We start from the raw sequence: 20115 nt of genomic DNA on the forward strand, positions 1-20115 counted from the left end.
ATGGAACAACACCACTGGTAAGGGGTCCTGGAGGTGTCCGCTGGTGTCACTTTCGTGCCAATGATGTGTCTCAAGTTCTTCCAGTGTGACCTATCAGCCAGTAGAGCATCAAGTACAGGCTTGCACCCCTAATGGTGGAAGTGAAAGATGGCATGCAGAAAGCAAGGTGGTATTTTGAAGGACACCTATCGGAGGTGGCGGTGCAGCTCCAAACTCCTGACACCCCGCCTTCCTCTAGCCACACAACTTTCGTCACCCCCTTTTGCTGGCCGACTGAGAGGCTGGTGGTTCCGTTGCCTGCCAGCCAGAGTCTGCGCTTCAGAGCGGTGGCTTCCAGAAGTTCTCCAGGGCTTCCCCCTCCCTCCCTCCCTCCCATCCTTGGCACGCCGGACTCACAAGGAAGGCGTGTCCTCCTTCTCCGGGCTGCCGCCGCTGCCCCTCCGGGAAGCCGCTCAGAGCTATAAAAGAACTGATCAGGCGGCGGCTGGAGCTTCACACTCCCCGCCTCTGCCTGCCGACAGCAGCGCAGTGCCCCGCCGCGCGCAGAGCAAAGCAGCGCCGCCCGTGTCGCCTGGGCGCAGGGGCGGGCGAAGAGGGGGAGGGCGAGAGAGCGAGCGAGGGGGCGACAGCGGCACGCACAACCAAGAGGGCTCTGGATGAGCCCCAATGCGTGGACTAGCCGCCTTTGAAACATGCTGGAGCTACAGATCAGTTAAACGGAGTTTGCACACGGCGGCTGGGGCTGGATTGCAGCGCTCTCTTTCCTTATGAAGAAGGCACAAGTGAGTAAGGACGCCGGCAAGTTCTGCGCCTCGGGGGACGCATTTATGATGAGGAGGATGATTATTACTATGCTTGCATCGAATTCTGTATTTTGGGGAGGGGAGGGGAGGGGGAAATGGTTGGGAGAGCAATCGCCCAGGCAAGTCGAAGAATCTTGCCTGCCGCTTTCCTGAGCTGGGGATGGGGGGCGGGGGGGGGGGCGCTGGGAACGCGCAGCTTCAGGCGCTCCGGGGCATCTATTGCAGAGGGGCGTCTCGGGCTTGCTGCAGAACTTCACTCCAGCCCACGTGCATCGGGGTGACCGGAGAGCGGGGGGGGGGGGGGTTGGAAGGAATGCAGCTCCTGCGCCCTCGACGGCCTCCTCGGATGCATCGGGACAGGGCGGGGACGCCGCGCTTGCTCGGCATCTGGTGGGCGCGCCCCGGAGCCAAGCCTTGCCCCGACACGGGGATCGGGCTGGGGCTCGGGCTGCGGGGTCCTCGAAGCCTCTGCCGCCTTGTGAAGGTGACTTCGTGATGATGGCTGGGCCCAGCGGCTTCTCTGAGGTCCCTGCCCTTTCTGCCCTGCCCTTTGAACGCTTTCGCGGGGAAGTTCCTGGGTGCAGCTGAGAGGCGCGTTTATTAATAGCTGATTTATTATGACGGATGGGGCGAGCAGCGCACGGCTCCGATAAGGCAAAGGTAGGCGGCCATCTCCTGCAGCCTGCTCCATGGACCGAAGAGAGAAACTCCGCCGCTGCTGCTTTGCGCGACCGCCTGCTCCGGGCATCCCTCTTCCCTGCCGCGGACCTCGCTTTGCGCGCTCCTCCGTACCCTTCTCGCCCGGCGCTCGATGTCCCAGTGGGTTTGCTCGACGTTGTTCCGTGATCTCCCATGCCGCAATCTGACAGCTGGAGCCATTGCGGTGGCTACTTTGGGGAAGGCTGGAACGTTGGCTGAGAAGGGAAATGGACGAGAGTAGACCTGTGGAAATGAATGGGGCGTAAATCCCATTGGTTACAACCCAGCGGAATCACACCCTCTGCTTTTTGCTAATCTCAAAAAAACTCTGTTCAAAGAGTGAGCTGAAGGAGATGGGTGACACACGGAACTTAGCTTCAACCTGCTTTGCCTTCTCTCTCATGCTCTCTATCCACACACACACGACTTAAATTCTGGAAAGCGTGTTTCTCTTTCTGTTTTCACAAAGCCAATGGCTTCTTTTCCTCGCCCTATTATCTCAGAGGTCAATGAATTCCTGCCCACTTCCTCTGATACCTGCTGCTCTGTTCATCTATTTGCAGTTTTAGGTTTCTTGCTTATATGATATATTCCAGGGGAAGGGATACAGTGAAAGGAAAAAAACTGGAACGGAAACCTAAGTAAGAGGAAAATGAAAATGGGAAAAATAATTCCTAAGGTGATAATTAAAATAATAACAATGGTGATTGTGCTTCTGTGCTTTGGTGGCTATTTAAACTATATAGAATATATATGTATTCCCCATAGTCTGAAAACTTGCTAAAGCTGATACATTTACATGTGTAAGTTAATGCATGCCAGACTGACAGTCTTCATAGTACTGCAAAGAAATGCCCTGGAGTTCATCTTATGGCAAGGACATACTCACACAAACTGTACTTGGTGGTTTGGCCAGCCTTTAACTGTCTGGTCTTCACCTAAAATACATGCTTCAGCAGGTTATTTAAATGAAAGCAGCTTAGTTGCCAAAGATGCCTAGAACATAAAAATCATTCCTGAAGGAGACTATTCCAAAATCTAGTTTCTATGCAACAATTGCAGGAGCTTTATTAAAAACAAAAAGGCTCAGCAACTTTGGAGAGCACTGGAAAAGATGCAAGGAACTCACTCACTCTTAAGAAGTGGCTTCCAGTTTTCTGGAAATGGGAAGTTTATGTTGAAAGCTATCACGGCATTTTAGGTTAGTAAAACGGATGTGGTAGAATTCATCCCATTAGACTGTCGTCCTTAGTATTCTGGATGGGATGGTATGGCTCACCGAAGCCTTGTTTCATAGAGCAGCTATCAATTCCTGGGGGTTCCCGCTAGCCACAGGGATGCAATTAGGCTGCAAGTATGTGGAGATGCTTTTCTTTTCTTCTTTTTTCTTTTTCTGGTAAAAACTGGAGGCTGGGGGAGAAGAAACCTACGTAGAGAAATCTGCGCACATCTTGCTGAATTGTTCAATATTGATCTCATAATCCAGGCAGGACTAAACTAAAAAAAAAGGTTGGAAAGGTTAGAGCAGAAGAGGCTTTGAGCAGCAAGGTGCATTTTTCCTCACTGCCACTTTGCAAAAAGTTACATTCCACACTCAAGGCAAGTGGAAACTAATCCTGTAGATTGTAAAGTGTGCCTTATTTCCTCCATCTCTCTTCCTCAACTTGCCATCACGGAGTCCAAACAAATTGGTTCAAGTGAAGGAGGTGTCCTGGGTTGATGTGGGTATGGCCCTGCCTTTGACTAGGGGATTGCAGTTTATGACCTCTAAGGTCCTACTTCACTGTATGATGTAACCAGCCAGAGCCAAATAGTGTCTCAGCCATCGTGCATGCCTTTCATCTTTCCCCTGTAATATGGCCTCTTGTTCACATAACTCTTGCAGAATGGCGTTTTGAAGGGTGTTTTTGGGGTGGGGTGGGATGGGGTGGGGTGACAATCAGGATTTTTTTTCTGCTGCTGGTTCTTTGCATTAGGAATTGGCATTAAATATTTGAATGGAGGGTTTCAGGCTGATCTTTGCACCTTTACTCAGAAGTAAATTCTTCTGTATTCAGTAGTATTTACTTCCTGATAAGTCAATGTTGCAACAGCATGCTTATTAGGAAATAAGTTTCATTGGCTGACCCTATATTTGGCCCCAGATACAAAGCTTGTGAACAATGTTATGGACTGGACAGAAGAGGGTCAGTCTTTTTGTATATAAAAAATAAATTCTCAAATTTAATTAGGTAAGATACACCAGATGTGATTCTAATCAGGAAAAGCCTAATGTATGCAAATATGAACATGTATTGTTAACTGGACATTTGATTGCAGTAAGGAGACTACCTGAGTAAACCATATACTTAGGAAAACTAAGAACATTGTTTCAAATGGAAGCATTTAAGAATCCTAGAAGTTTTGTCATTGTGTGTTGAACGAAGTAAGTTAAATATTGAGTTGAACACTGTCACCATTCCATTATATCTGGAAACAGTTGTCAGAATGGAAATCTTTGTATGCACTTATGGAATTCTATCGTATATGAAAAGTTTTTTTTTATTTTTAAATACACTGTAATTTTCAATCAGCCTTTTAAATTGGTGTTAGGATTCAATCCTATAGATTCTCATTTACAGTAATCACACTGATGTAATCCCATTGAAGGATTACTCTGGTGAGCAGATTTGTGGGATCATATGGCTCAGTAAGTACATACGAATGAGAGAAGTAAATCTGTATAATTTTCACCCTTACATTCAAAGAAATAAAAGATTTGGAACTCAGTATACCAAATGTAAGTAATAAACAAACAAACAAACAAAGTGGGCTATTAGGAGTATTATACCACTGTGGACTTGCAAGAAAATATTTTTTGTAGTTATTGGTTAAATACAATTTCTTTATGACATTGGGAAAAATTCTTTTTTAAAAGGCATGGCACAGATTGCAAAAACTGTGGTATGTCAGGCATAGAGATATGGACCTTAATAACAAATTTGGTGGTAATTGGCAAAGACTGTCAGAAATTTGACCTGCTGGCTAGACATGCAAACTTTAGGAGACCTCAGTAGTGGAAAAGAGCTAGAGGCAGAAAGAATACAGCTTTCTTTTGTTGAATGGGTACATTCATTGCCAGCAGTTACATGACCTTCAGGGCTTCTCAGTAAGGACAGTCCTGGTAGTACAACATTCTTGTTGCTGGAAATAAGGCGGCTGCATGAGCTGTGTAGGAGAAATTCTGAGGGAATGCAGCAGGAAGGAAAGAGACATCTTATTTTGTCCTGTAAGACTTAAGCTGTAATATGCTGTCCTTTATGCAGGAATAAGCTCCATTGAACTTAGTGGGGTCTTCTCCTGAGTAGACATGCTTAACATTACACCCTTAGGAAGAAGTGTAGGACATGTGTACTTGATTTAAAAGGAAGCTTCCCTGCCAGGCTGATTGCTGCTTGTGAGTGTAGCCCTCATTTGGCAGTAAGCAGCAAACAGCAGTCATTCCTTTGATCTGTACTACTGAGATAGTTAGGAAAAATGAAAGGGCGTAAAACAAAGACACACAATAAGAGGAAAGCCAAGGCCCAGGAAAAGCAGACAAGGAAAGGCCCAGAGATCAAATAGGTATCGTACCTGGTTGTGAAAGGACCAAACTGATCCTGATTGTAGCTTCAGTGTGAGTCTGATTGAGACAACCCAGTTTTGCAGGCATCTTAATCATCATTGGTATGGATTAGCACTAGTGAAATAAGATGTTGCTTGACTACTTATTTGTTAGCATGACTGTCTTTAAACATCGGTGAACATTCATAATTGTCCTTCTTACTTTCAGTGCTACTACTTGGCCTTGAACATGCAAAGTAATAATAGAGAAACATGTTTTTAACCTGGGTTAGGCAAGTTGTGGCCCTCAAGCTCATTTTGAAAGCTTTCTGAATGTCATGAGTCTAGATACCTGACAAGAGTGATCTGTTTGTTTCCAGGAAGCCTTCTGGACCAAAAGAAACAGAAAAAGACAGTAGCAGAAAGAGAAAAGGGCGACCCACCATTTTTTGTTCTGTTCCCTGTTTTGTTTTGTTTTGTTCCAACAGAATGCAGGTCTCAAAAGAAGAAGGTCAGGGCCACCCACCCCTGCTTTAACCCATGTAGAGTGAATTTTCCTTGGGACTGTACATTGGCTACAATCAGATACCCCACTGTTGGGTCAGGGAAACCGTTTTTTCAGCAGAGCAAAAAGTATGGGAATTTTATGTATTACTTGCCTGTTCAGACACTATGATCCCTTCTTTTATAACTTTGATAAGACTTAGTTACCTACCATGGGCATACCATTCTTGGTGTTCTCAAAATGAATGCTAAACACATTATGCAATATTTCAGTTTCAGAGGCAGGCAATCTTCAATGGGAGCCTCCTGCGTTCCAAACTTGGTTTTCACGTGGTTCAGCAGTGTGCTGGGTTGTGTCAGCTTCCTACTGTCTGACACAAGTATTTCATCCTAAGTCAGCAAAGGGGCTGTACAGTGTAGGAAACCTGTGAGGAACTGAACCTGAATTTCACATTGACCAGGTTCACATGATGTAGCAACCCATCAGGGATTGCTACCCGCAATGGTTTGTCATATTGTGAGATCCCAGCCCAATTCCTGCAGGGTAGCTTGTTTGAGGGACACAAGCCAACCATTGATTATTCTAGGGATTGTTGCACCCACAGGTGGTTGTTGTGCCATCCAAATGTGGGAGACCGAACCTGTCAAGAATACTGAAAATTGTCTAGTAATTTATTTGGCAAGAATTAACCTTGGCAAAGGGGTTTTGCTGCCCCTGCCAGCTTGCTTGGACACACACACACACTTATGCTAGCTGCTCCCCAAGTGTCCGAGTCACACTTGGGGCTGACTGGCACTAGCTGGATGGCCCCTGCTGTTAGCACAAGTCACTTCGGGACTCGCTGTGGCTTCCCTCCAGCCTTCCTCCACTTTTGCCTGGAAATTGCAGAGGCTGCCCTGACAGCTGGCTTTTGCAATTCCCATTTTGACAGCTACTTTAAGCAAAGCGTATTGACTTGCTTCACATTCTTTCAGCTGAGTGGTATTGGGAAGCTCTATTCATGGTACCGAACATACTGCTGGTGGGTGTTTTGGGGCTTGCCAAATGCTGGTTCAGTAAACATACAAGGTGGCAGGAAGGAGAGATTGAATAAAGGTTGCACTGAAGGGGAGTTTTTCCCACACTTTTCTTCCTAGCACTAGGCTTAAAAAAACCAAACAAAGATCATTTTAATTAAACTGATTAATTTCTTCTTTTAATACACTTAATGAGCATATCTATCCAATTAAAAATAATGTTGCTACAGAATCTGTGTCATAACTAATGCTTATTAAAGAATGAGTATTAGTGTTTTTATTGGTTAAAAAATCTAAATTGGAATCTAAAGCAAATGCAGGTGCCAGGAGTATGGGAACTGAAAACTTCTTTGCATTTTTTTTTGATAGATCGTTACTTTGTTTTTAAAGTGCAAGCATTCACAGGCTGCAATTCTCAAGGTATACACCAAGTTCCCTGGGTCTGCTTCTGAGAAACTGTGTTGTGATCTGCAGTCTGTGTTTATTTAAACTGACATTAAGGTGGCTAAAATTAATCCCTGGCTACTTAGAGGAACAAACATTATTTGCAAGGAAGATTCAAGGTTACTTCAATTATAATGGCAGGAAAGCATTTCTTTTTAGAACATAATTTAAAGTGGTTTCACTCACATAGATCTCCATTACAGATTTTGTCTGAGCTTGCTGTTGACCTGGCAGTCACTTCTGTGGTTTGAGTTTCCAGTAGCTGCAGCACATTTTGCCTCCCCTTTCCATGCACATACTGGGCTCTCACTGGAAGGTCCTCTGCAAGTTGAAATTAAGGCCATTAGGTTATTACACTTGCAGGGTGCAGTGAAAAACATGAAGAGTGGGGAAACACAAGTCCAGAAAAATGCAAAGTAGAATCAAGGCTCTCAAGGCTTGCTATATCTTGTATACTAGTAGAATTGCCAAAAAGGTCAAGAGCCAATGACCTGCTGTGCTTATCACTAATAGCTGCCATACAGGTTTTGTGTACAGGTAGTTTTATTGCTCCTTGCTTTATTGTGCTTTGCAGATATTGCTCTCTGCAATAGTTAGATTGATATGTGACTCACTGTATTGTCATTTTTGCTTTATTGTGGTGCTCTGGAACTGAACTCACAATACCTCTGAGATATGCTTCTGTATTGTGCTTTGCACACATGGCCCTACATTGGCACACACATCCATGTCAGTTGGCATGATTTCTCCAGCAGGGTTTGAAGTTGTGGTTCTCAGATGTTTGGTATTGTGATTCACAATCTCTGTGTTTCAAACTTTTTCATTGTTATTACAGTACTTTATATTTGTATATCTGGTTATCTGTGATCTTTGATGTACAGTAATTGTTTTGGGGCGCCACAAACCACACCCATATAAGATGTGTGTGCTTTGCCTGCTCTACCAGGAGGCATTCCTCTATCTCTGCCCCTCCATCAGCCCTCACACACAACAATATGTATTGGAATTGGGCCAATTGCTGCACTATTAAAGCCCTGCAATGGCCCCTAAGCATTCAGGTGAAAGGAAATGGTTAAGCTTGGTGAGCTACTGCACTGTATGTATATTTTTAAAGACATAACACTGTTGCACATTTAATGGACTACAGTAGGCAGTAGTATAAATATAACTACATTATATGTGACCTGAGTTATTGCTATATTCAACTTATTGCAGTAGTACAGAACCAAACCCACAATATCCCTGAGGTATGTCTGTACCATATCCATCTGATTGTTGCAAAATCCATACTAATGTTTAAATACAGTAAACTGCAGTGATGAAAGATGAAATAAGGGGTTGGAGAGACACAGTAGAAGTTCATAAAATGCATGATGGGTGGAGAGGGAAAGTTGTTTTTCTCCAAGGTCATCCAGTGAAGCCAAATGGTTGGAGAAGTAGAACCAAAATGAAGTCCTTTGTTCTTCTTATTTGCTCCCACAAGGTGTGGTGGTGGTTATCAACATGGGTTTTAAAGGGAATTAGACAAATCCACGAAAATGAAGGCCTTCAGTCACTACTAGTAATTCTGGAAAACAAGATACTGGACTTGACAGACCTTTGGTCTGATCCAGGTGGTCTCTTATTACTGTCAGACACAGAGTAATAGAGTGCATGCACTAATATTGTAGCCTCCTTGTATTATTTTTCATTCTTTTATTGATAATGATTGGCATGATGCTGTGGATTAGAGGTGAAGAACAGGAAATTACCAATGCAAAGGGGACTAGAGGGTCTCTGCCCCCAAGATCAGGCTCTTGAGGTTGAACATGAACTAAGGTGAAATATGTATAGGATCCTAGGGAGATCTCCAGCCTCCTCTTATTCTGTATTCTCAGTTCTAAAGCAAATGGTAATCCCATATCTGGGCTACAATATTTCAGACTATAGGGCAGACTCACAGGACTGAATGTTCCTTCTCTACAAAGAAAGCAAGAGTTGTACACAAAGAAAATGCTTGTGTTAGAGAGAAGACTGTGCTGAAAACCTTCTCCATATTTAGATGGAACATTGTTGTCTGGAAGAACCTTCAGTCATATGAAATGGGCTTTGAACTGACCCTTTCCAGATACAGCAAAATGCTACATTCCTAGCAGTCTTGCTGCTTTCAAGGCTGATTCGTGTTACCTTTATTTATTTATTTATTTATTTATTTATTAAAACATTTCTATGCCACCCCTTGCCGAAGCCTCGGGGCGGCTTACAACACAATAAAATACAATAAAATACAAAAATAACAATATAAAATTAAAATTAACAATATAAAATAAAAAATATAAAACATAAAAGAAGTCTCCCTGGCCAGATAAATAAGCAAATATTGTTAACAATTAAAATGACGTTTAAATAAAAAGGTCTTCACCTGGCGCCGAAAAACAATTAACATTATTAAGTGTGCAGTCACAACTTGCTGTTTCCCTCAGGATTCATATGGCAATAGTGGCTTATAAATGGACTCCATGTGTGGTAGCATCACTATTTACAAGACTATTTTATCAGTGGATCTTGACAGTCTAAATTGGACCTTTTATTTTGAAATAGTCACAGCCCTGGAGCCTTTCTACACAAGGACATTAATCCACTGCTTCTACTTTTGATTTTCTCACAGAATTGAGATCCCCCAACTACAGTGTTTCCTTTTCTCTCTTTCCCGGACAGAACCTCTAGGTGGCAATGTGCTATAGAGAAATAGTGCAACTATGCATGTGGAAAAAGCATTTTCTTTCACTTTTCCTAATATTACTGCATTTTCCTGCTTTAAAAAAAATTGCCAAAAGCACTCTTTAAAAACAGATGTGAAACTGGAAAATCATGGCATTATTTGTTAAACTTATAAACAGCTGTGTCTACTTATGAATAAGGAATGTAGAAAAGCTTTCCTAATAGTAGTTCAAATTGTATTATGTTTCTTAGTTTGAATAACATGAAATGGTACAGAGGAAAATTCTACTAAAGAGGCTATGAATTGTGCAGTTTGCAGGAACTGAGGGCAGGCACTATGGATGCACTAAACAGGACAGAGGCCTGAGATCTTCTGGATAATGGCACCCTGGCCTCCATGATCCATGCCATAGTAAGCTCCCATTTATATTACTGAAATGAATGGTATATTGTACTTTAAAGTCTGGTCTTAGAATTCTTCTCTTGGTTGGACCACTTCAGAACTTTTTGCCACTGAGATTTATTTTCCACTTTTACTCAATGTTTTGATGTTGCTTTTGACCTTAAATGTATTCGATTGCCTTGTACTGCTCTTACTTTGTTTTATGTTTTATTTCACGTATATTATCTTGAAAGATTTGGCAACAGAAGGCCTGTGAAGTGAATGAATGGATGAACAAATCTTGGCAGGAGAACTTGTGTCCAACCTCGGTGCATTCATTGGCTCTTCTGCAGGAAGCCTGTGAGAGAGCGTGCATGCAAGTGATCTGCTGATCAGCCATCAATGCCCTTGACTGGAAGGACATAACCTGGTTCTTGCAAACTGTACATGTGTACTGTCCTGTGCATGCATGCAGAAAAGCTGCTGAATTCACAGAGATGAGAGATGGGGCATTCTACCATGATGCTGCTTTCCTGCCCTTGATGCCAGGTGGTTCATTGAACAAGGCTAGGTTAAGTGGAAGATCCTTCAGTTAGCAACAAAAGCATCCAAAGTCTTGTGGTGCCTAAGATTAATATATTTATTTTGGCATTTGTGTGAAAATGTATGCCAGGATAAATCTGTTAGTCCTTTGTTGGTTTTGCTGCAGGTGATTAATATGGCTACCTTCTAGAAAAAAGATTCCTACAAGATATGTGAGGAGTCTTTCTGTGTCACTGAGGCTGTAGTTTAGGACACAAACTAAAGGTTGGAGATAATTTCTTATCACTGCGGCTGTTCAGCAAGGCACTCTCTTTGTTAGCTGCACAATACTGACAGGGTGTATATGGACACAGGATACATTTCCTGGATGCTTCCCAATCCTAAATCCTGCCAAGAAAAAGTTTAGTGCAATGCTTGGCAGGCAAACAGTGATAGATTTGCAGCTTCACATGCTTGCAAGCTACCAGATGTCCAGTAGCTCAGTTTTACTCCAGAGTAATGCTCATGTACTGGACAGGCATGGGTGACAGTGAGACATTTCATCAGCAGATTGATGCCTTAAGGGACTCCTGCCCTGAAAGTTGCCCTACAAACATTTTAAATGATGTAAATGAGTGTGATCTGTTGGCAGATTAAAATGGTACATCGTTAGGAACTTGCACATACACAGCCAACACACATGCGGGGTATGTTCAGGACTACACAAATCATCACATGAGCATATGTAGGGCAGGGGTAAGGCATGGCACCGCAGACATGCTTTTCTCCCTCTACCCCATATGCATATTCACTGTGTTTGTGGTGTTGTGTGAATGATACTCAAGGTATTTGTCTTGAAAGAAGCAAACGTATGTTCCAACCAAACCTGTCCATGTCTGCTCAGAACTGAATACTATGAAATTCAGTGGGGCTTGCTTCTGAATAACCTGTACATACTGCATCCATGGGCATTTTAAAAAATCTAGGCTGAGAGTTTTAATCTACATGAAAGTTTTAAGTCTCTTAAGAACATATCCTCTGTAGATTAAAGTGGCAGGCTTTTATAAATTATAAAAGTGCCTTAAAATACATTTTCTTCAGCAGTGTCTTTTATTTAACATACTAGTAGTATTAATGGCAATGAAATGCTACGCTGATGAATGACTGTTCTTTCTGCTTATCCAACCACTCCATTTTTTTCTAAGCTCTCCTGCCAAGTCCAGCGTTTTCCTGCATCGCTATTTTGTTTCTCCAAATTGCTCTTCACATTTTTACCTGCTGTGCTGTGTCTCATAAAAGAAACTCACACTAATACTTGTAGAAATTGCATCTCTTCAGGGATGTTCCCTCTGACCCTGCTTATACTTTCAAAATCCCGAGATCCTTATTTTCATATGGCACCTAGAATGCTTTAGGAGTTGTACATTGAATTAAATTGTGTGAAAATAGCAATTTCTTGTGGTGTGAAGGATTGCTTTTGAAGCTTTAATGGAAGACAGCCCAGGGTGCCTTTTGTAAACAGATGTTCAGGTTTGTCAAATGGATTGCAACAGAATGTAAAGAAAACACAATCAGTAAATAGGGATCCAGTGTAAATCCTGGTTACACATGGTATAAAAGCAGAAGAGACAAAGACATTGAAAACTCTCTTGGTGGGTGGGCAGGGAGATCAGGAACTCTTACTTTGCTTTCTTTGACTTTTAAGGAGGGAATGTCTTTAAGTTCTGCTGATTTAGTACTCCTTGTGGCATCTGCTGCATATCAGCAGTCATCTGTGCATATTCATCACTTTTGGATTCTGCCTTCCCTTGAAGGAATGCAAGGTAGTACAAAGCACCTCACTCCGGAACAATTTTCTTGGTTGCTGTTGCCTTAGTGCACAACCAACAATTATTCTCCATCTTTGCTCAAATAGGAACTGCTGAGATTTCCATGGCTTTTGTTCTCTGCATTGCAAAGAAATAGTGTGTTCTGATGAGAGAGATGGATGCACAAACACTTTCCTTTTCAGGTGTTCATCTTGAGGGAATGGCGGTCAGCTAATTAGCTCTGCCCTTCCATCACCTTCCCATGACTGGCTGCACTGTCCTGTGTGCATCAAAGGGTGGATGCCTGCAGTACAGAAACTGCACAAGTACAGAGGACTCTCTGCTGCAGATGTTCCCTCTCTGGAATGAGGAAGGTGGTGGAAAGTGAAAGAAGAGAGGGAGTACAGTTCGTTGGCACATCTCCATTCTCCCAGATACTATCCTATTAACATGGAAAAAAGAACCTCTGCACAGGAGTTGTGTTCCCCAACAAGTAGAATCCACACGTCCATTCAGCCTGAATCCAGATGTTTCAATTAGTTACCAGAGGGTGAAAGAGCATTAAAAGTATTGGACTATTTGTAGGCACTGCCTCAGTTTGAGTAGGATAGTAGAACAAAGGATTGTTTCTACATATACGGGGAAGACCATAGCTCAGCCAGGGAACTTGTGATTTGCGTGCAAACAGGCCCGGATCTGGCATAGTCAGGTAGAAAAGAAAATGTTGCAGACAGCTGATTTCCATCTCTTCTTCAGTTCTTTTATTAGAAGTTATGAATCGCTGCAAGCATGTGCTCCACTTATTAAATCCATTCACATTTCTACGTCTGAAAAAAGGGTTGGACTCTATTCACATAAAGGTTGCATAAGACTATAAACTGGATAGGGAAATGGATCTCTTCCCTTCTGACTTCACTAAGAAAAATATTGCAGCTGACAAACTGGCATGCTGGAAGCCAACTAAGTATTGTCACAACTGTAAAGTGTTGAAAGCTTTTCTCCCCTTTTTCACTGCACTGCAAAACATCAATCCTTTAATCGCTCTAACCCCTTCCCTTCCCTCGTTTTAAGCTACTATGGTTAAAAATAAACCTGTTACATTACATGTGTAAACATACTGCATACATTTGCAACTGTGCCACATCCAATAGAGCAGAGTTATATTTTGCTCTATGCCCTAGAAAGGAAGGGGTGCTGTGGTAGTAATTCTCTGCAGGGAGATAATCTGCACATAATAAGCCTCGCTTTGGTATGATTTTCGGTCAGTTCTACCCTGGTTAGAAAGAAATCTGCTACGAATATTTGTTGTTTTGCTGAGTGTGGGGCAGAATTAAGTGATAGGGCTTAGTATCTTTTGCATGACACACAGGATGCAAAGCTATTCCTAGATGCGATCCTTGATCACCTGATGCTGGGGTTTCACTCCTATTAATGACAAATCAAGAGTTGCAAAAACATCTTGGTATGGGATGGTGTTGTACTGGGAGTGAAAGGAGGCTGGGCAATATTTTCACTTTCCTCTTCCTACTTCCTTTCTGCTGTATACCCAGAAAGAGGCAGGGCAGTAGGAGAAAACCTAACATGTTGCTTTAAAATTCTGCCCATTTCCATAACTTGCATAGGAAACAGAAGTAGTGAAGAAGATTTGATGTATATTTCTGCTGCCATCTCTTCACATGGGACAAGAGGGATGGGATGTTGTTGAGAAAAGGACTCTCCAGAGTAATTTCTAGTTGGTGGTTGGAGGAATTTGTCTGCTTTGCTCCATCCCATAGATGAGGTGATCATAAGGTCCCCACCCCCAGCCTGGAATAGGGTGTAATGCACCCTGGCAGAATGTTGATCTTGATCAGAGGGTGTGGGTGCTACATAAGCAATTCTTCTGCAAGATGTGGATGTCCCTAGTAATTGCATCCCAGTTACCCTCCTTCATTTCTGCTCCTGGTCATCTAGTTAGAACCTAACCTAGCTGGTTACTAATGTTTCTGGAGCAAGCTTGCTCAACAATAAGCCACAATGTGTATTTCCTCCTTCTGTCTTCTAGCACAGTCATAAGGAAGTATCTGCTTCTGTTTTCAACTAATGACAATGTACCACTTTGTCTAAACAAGAAATTGTTTTTGTCTTTTAAAGATGTTTATCAAACTGAAGCCTGGATTTGACTCTATTTGGACTTGATTGGTTCAAGTTCAAACTATAAAGCATAGTTTATAATGGCTTTCCCTAGCCGGGTACCCTCCAGATGCTTTGGATTACAGTTCCCAGCAGGCCTGGGAGAAGGTCTCTCATTGCCTGAAGCAAGAGAAAATGCTGCCCCTTATCCCATCCCACCTTTACTGCCACATCAGGGCTCCCACAGGCATTTTACACAGGTGGTCCCACAAGGCTCTTGCAGGGGTTTATGTGACAACCTGTGAGAGCTCCACGGATGCTTCTTCCAGCGAAGTGCAATGAGGGTAGGAAATGCCACGGAAGGAGAACAGCTCTCCAGTGGTGGGACCTCCTGGCAAGGAGATGGAGCAAAGTGATGCAGTTTACCTTCTACTACCTGTGTGAACACCTCACTCTGATTCATGAGTGTTCCCAGTATTTCTTCCAGTTCTAAGCCATGCTGGCATGGATAAGGGATGTCATTGAAGGTGCAGCAGAAGTAAGTTCAGCCTGCAGAGTCTGCCTTTTTCTGAGTTGCACTTTTCTGCTGACTTGCAGAAAGATTTTTTCCCCATTTGGGAAGGAGAGATTTGCACTAATGTGATTAAACTAATGCATGCTAGCACATTAACAATAATGCTCCCAGGCATGTGTGACTTATTTCAAGTCAAAGAAAATCCTGGTTCTTCTTCTTTCAAGAAAAAACACAAATTTGTTAATGAGAGAATGACAGCTTGAAAGGCACCTGCCAATCTAATGAAGCATAGATAGATTTTTATATAATTAATCATCATTACCACCATCATTATGTCTTGCATTCCACTTCTTTCCATTGTGGAATTCAGGGGGGTGACCTGTGGCTCCCAGATACTCCAAGTGCTGACCAGGCTTGACTTCTGAATGGTGGCCATCTCATGTGCCTTCAGACCATTCCCTGGAATCATCTACCAAGATTGATCCATCCCTAGCTGGGACAGTGGGGTGTTGAAATCCAAAACATCTGAAGGTCCCAGGTTAGAGAAGGATGGTTTAAATTAACCATAGTTTGTCTGACTTCAGACATAATGCCAAACTGTAGTTACTTTAAAACCAAAGTGGGTCTTCCCAGCTTCCTCCTCCTTCCAGCAGCATACAGACTCAAGGCTGGTTTACAGAGTTACACCTCCGTGCAGACATATCATGGTGGAGCATGAAAGGTAGAACAGAGACAAGCCCATGCAGTCAGCTGTGGCAACAATTCTGCCTTGACATCTCCACACCTTTTATAGGGTTTTTTTCTTAGAAAAGAGTTGCTTCTGCAGGAATTGGCCATACAATTGAAATACAGGGGTTTTGGGAATCTTAATGGCCAGGTTCAGTGCCTTGTACGTGAGACCAGTGATTCTTCTAGCCTTTCATAAACTGGTGTCTTCTGGCTGTGTTGGACTCCTATCATCCCCAACCAAGTACTAGTAATAATTTTCCAGCTTTCAGGCAGGTGTCTTTTCTACCTCTACCTGGAGATGATGAGGAATTAACCTGGAGTTTCCTGTTGCAAAGCAGATGCTCCACCATTAAAGCCAGCCCAGTGGATCTGAGATTACACTGCAAGGCCTTATGTCAGTAAATGATCAGGCAGGAATTTTTTATATTTTGGGAAATTGTGGGAAATCTCCACTGTTCAGCCTGTTTTGAAAGGATGCTAGCCATTTGTAGATTCATGGAAGTACACAGTTAGCTACACATCTTTGGAATACACTGAGCCTCCCGCCTGGCCCACATGCCCAGCTGAGCGGAGCAAGAATGACATAGTAAAACCCTAACAAAGTAAATGAGCTGCACCATTTCGGATTTCAGGCCTGTGATTGTGTTTGAGAAAGCTCCACCTTACAATGTATTATTCATTTTAATTTACTGCAGGTTGAACCCTCACATGGGGCTGGGGGATAGGGTGGGCTAATTCAACATGTACTTTAAAAAAAGAAGAAGCACACTTCAGGGAGATTTTTGCATGAGGGTCCATTAAAACATGTCACCCCACACTGGCAGTTTGAAGTGTGACACTGTTAGTGATTTCATGACTGTACTCTTTCATTCAGTGGTGTTTATAAAACAGGTTCCAGTCTCCTAATGTGGAACAGCATTAAGTTTCATAAGACTGACTCTGCCAATGCAGTATCCATGAGGATTTGTGTAACAAATTTTGTTGTTTTAGTATCTAATGCAATAATTACTTGGCAGCACCTTTTAAAACTGTTATAGATTTAGATGTCAACTCTTGTTTGAACTGAATAGCAACTGAGCAAAAAAGGAAAAATAATTATATGGTTTGAGTCATATGTGGGAGGGTGAACAATAGACAGCCAGCTTAATTTAGAAAACTTGTATAATACCGCATAGCACACATCCTCCCTAGATTTTTTTTAAGATGCTCACGAACAAAACTTCTATAGGTAAGAATGTAAAGAATTCTTTCTTGCAGAATTTTTTGAACATTCAGAATTGGTACTTGTTTTAAACTGTGAAACCTTTTGTGTGTTTTATAAGAATGTTGTATTGCCACAGAATTTCCCAGTCCAAGCAAAATCAACCCTTATTGATGAAGAATTGCTAAATTATAATCCACAGTTCTGTATGCACGTGGAATTCCTACTGCTGACTATGATAAGAATGTACAGTGCCTTTGTTAAGGTGGAAGAGCATGAGCCTGCAGCCAGTTAGGTGACCTGGATTGGTTTGGAATGGAATGAATGCAGAGTTGGAAGGGGTCTTTAAGGTGAATAAGGCCAACCTTTTGCCCCTCTTTCACATGTGGTCACCTAACCGGCTGCAGGCCTGTGCCCCTCTTAGCAAAGGTGACTCAACTTGCCAGCTCAATGTACAGCAAACTCTAAATCAACCTTCCCCATCTGGTACCCCCCAGATCTGTCGGACTACAATTTCCATCACTACTTCTTCTGCTCCTCCCAACTGGCTTTGACATGCACCTCAGGTGGTCTTGGCAGGGGAATCCATCTCTCATGATCCCTTGCTTCTGTGCTATGGCAGCAGGCAAGATGTGCTTTTTGACTTCATTGGCTCCTACCAGAATGTTTTCCCATTCATTGTCCCAAGCCTGCAGACACTTGTCTATATTTCACATAAAAACGATACACCTTCTCATGCCTCTTTACAAGCACTGAAGTATTTGCCCCACCAGCTTCCCTTGTCTTTCCTCCCCTCCCTGAAGTGGCTCTTACTTCTTAGCCCTTCCCCTATTCTGATTTCCAGGGCAGGTAAGGTCAACAAAATGGCTTTCATTCACTTTCCTTTCTGCTGCTGTTGCTTCAGGCAGGGAAATCTCATTGAACTCTTACTATGATGTGCAGTGAGGACAGTTCTTGCTAATGAAGGGGCAAAGCAATTACACTGGGCATCACATGGCCAGAGTAGATTGCACCCAGAGATCCTGCACCTGGAAATGCCCACTAACAGAAAAGATAATGTGACTTTTACCACTTTTACTTTCTACTACATCTTCCTGTGCATCCTGAAAATCTGCTTCAGATGGTGGGGCAACTTTCCCCTAGAACAGTATGTCAGGTGATGTCAGGGGCAGAAGGAGAGTGAATTAGGACTGGCTCTGCCATTATACAAAGTGAGGCTGTTGCCTCAGGCAGATCATGCTGGGAGGTGGCAACAAGTGCTGGAGAAGAGAGCATTTTGCCATGTAGCTTGCCCTGACTCTGCTAAGCCAGCCTGTTGTCCCACTGCCAATCCTATCAGCTTTAGTACATGGAATGGGAGGAGATGCCATTTTTATCTACTCTGCCAGAAAAAGATCTTTGGCTGGTCCTAGAGCAGGGGTCTCAAACTCGCGGCCCATGGGCCAATTGCGGCCCATGGGATGATATTTGGTGACCCCCACTTGATATCAAAGTTTAGTGATAGTGCGGTCCGCGCGTTTTTCTCACACGCACTTGCGTGAGTCATTACCCTGGGCGCAATGTTCCCTCTCAGCTGGGATGGGCGGAGCACGGGGAAGGGGCCCTGCAGCCTTCAAAGCGCCAGTGGCACCCGGGCCGGCAGTGGGATGAGCTGCCCACCACCACCACGGTGGTGGAATACTTGATGCGGCCCAGCCTCACCCAGACTCTACTTCCAGTGGCCCCCAGGTAAGTTGAGTTTGAGACCCCTGTCCTAGAGGAAGAAGCTGCTTGTTTCCGTAATGGGAATCTTTACTGGATCAAAGGTCTTTGCATTCACAGAAGAACTCAGTCAAGGAATAGAAGAACATCTTTGGCTCTCCTATACATTTAGGTGGTGAATGTACCGTCTTCTGGTCTCACTCTGGCTTGGAAATGTACCATGACCAGCTGTGAGGAGCTGACTTTCATGTATTCACTTTACTTTGCATAGAATCTCTATTTGAAATTGGCAATGATAACTAGAAAGAAGAAGAGACTTTTTTCCTTATCTCCACCTTTAGAAGTATGTTTGGGGAGATTCATGGAAGGACCTTCTCAGTGGCTGTTTTTAGCCTAGGGGACTCCATGCCAAGGAAGGCCAGCTTGACTCTCTCTCTTCTGTCTTTTTCTTGGCAGACTAATACATTTTTATCCAAGCGGATCTTTGGCAGTTTGTTATTATTCTGTATTTGTGATATATTTCCTTTTCACTGATTCAAGCAAGTTTTATCTACAGATGATTGTTAGTTGCCTAGAGCTCCATTTTCCTGGTGGAATGTTGGGGTTCAAGTGGAATCAATCAATCAAGCAAGCAAGCAATTTTCTTGCAGTTTTTTTAAAAATGTAATCTTTGAGCTGTTACTTAGTTTATCTCTTTTCTTGCCAAAGAGAGGGGTTTCACAACCTTCTCTTTGAGAAGAAATATTTAGCCCATATTTAGCATAGGAGATGTGTGTGAGATTTACCTATACAACATAGGAAAGTCTCTCTCTATCTCTCAATTAAACACAAATGACTTGTTGATATCATTGACTGTATAATTTCAAATGCAGTGATTTGCATAAATCACACCGAGATTCTGAGGTGCCTGGGGAAATTTGTAGGTGCTGCATGATGCAGAAGTCTAGTTTTCTAGAGTTTGATGCTGAGGAGTGAGGCAGAGAGTGATCCCTGCTTTCATATTTTGTATCAGAAGTTCTCTGACCCACACTGAAGTTCAATTTCATGCTCATGAACCTCTTTGGAAACTCTTCCAGCATGAGAAAGCAGGTGGGGAGAGAAGCTGAAGTTTTGGACTCTTGGAGAGTAGCTTTATTAACCATCGTTATGTTTTTATTCATTGGCTAAAAGCACTAAATGTTAGTTTTTGAACACAGCTGCAAATTTTGCTTCATGGTTTGGTTTTACCAGAGCTTAAAAATGATTTTTTAAATGAAAGCTGAGAATCTGGATATTATGGCTCATCCAGGAAGAATCAAATGCCACAGCTTGCTCCTCCCTGCTGATCCCATGTTCATGTCAGACTAGAAGAAGCTCTTCTGCCGATTATACTTTCCGATGAACATTCTCCAGAAACT

At 43.0% G+C, this 20115-nt stretch overlaps 1 protein-coding gene across 1 annotated transcript in view; it reads left to right on the plus strand.

Moving 5' to 3' along the window:
- The first annotated feature begins 679 nt into the window (after positions 1-679).
- The window catches only part of KITLG (KIT ligand), an 80744-nt gene continuing 61308 nt past the window's right edge, over positions 680-20115 (plus strand). The window contains exon 1 of the mRNA XM_044455422.1: positions 680-782. Within this exon, the coding sequence (XP_044311357.1) occupies positions 768-782 (15 nt within the window). The 5' untranslated portion in view covers positions 680-767. The remainder of the gene's footprint in view (positions 783-20115) is intronic.

The sequence above is a fragment of the Varanus komodoensis genome, unplaced genomic scaffold (assembly GCF_004798865.1).
Source record: "Varanus komodoensis strain SLA01 unplaced genomic scaffold, ASM479886v1 scaffold8, whole genome shotgun sequence".
NCBI classification, from domain to species: domain Eukaryota; kingdom Metazoa; phylum Chordata; class Lepidosauria; order Squamata; family Varanidae; genus Varanus; species Varanus komodoensis.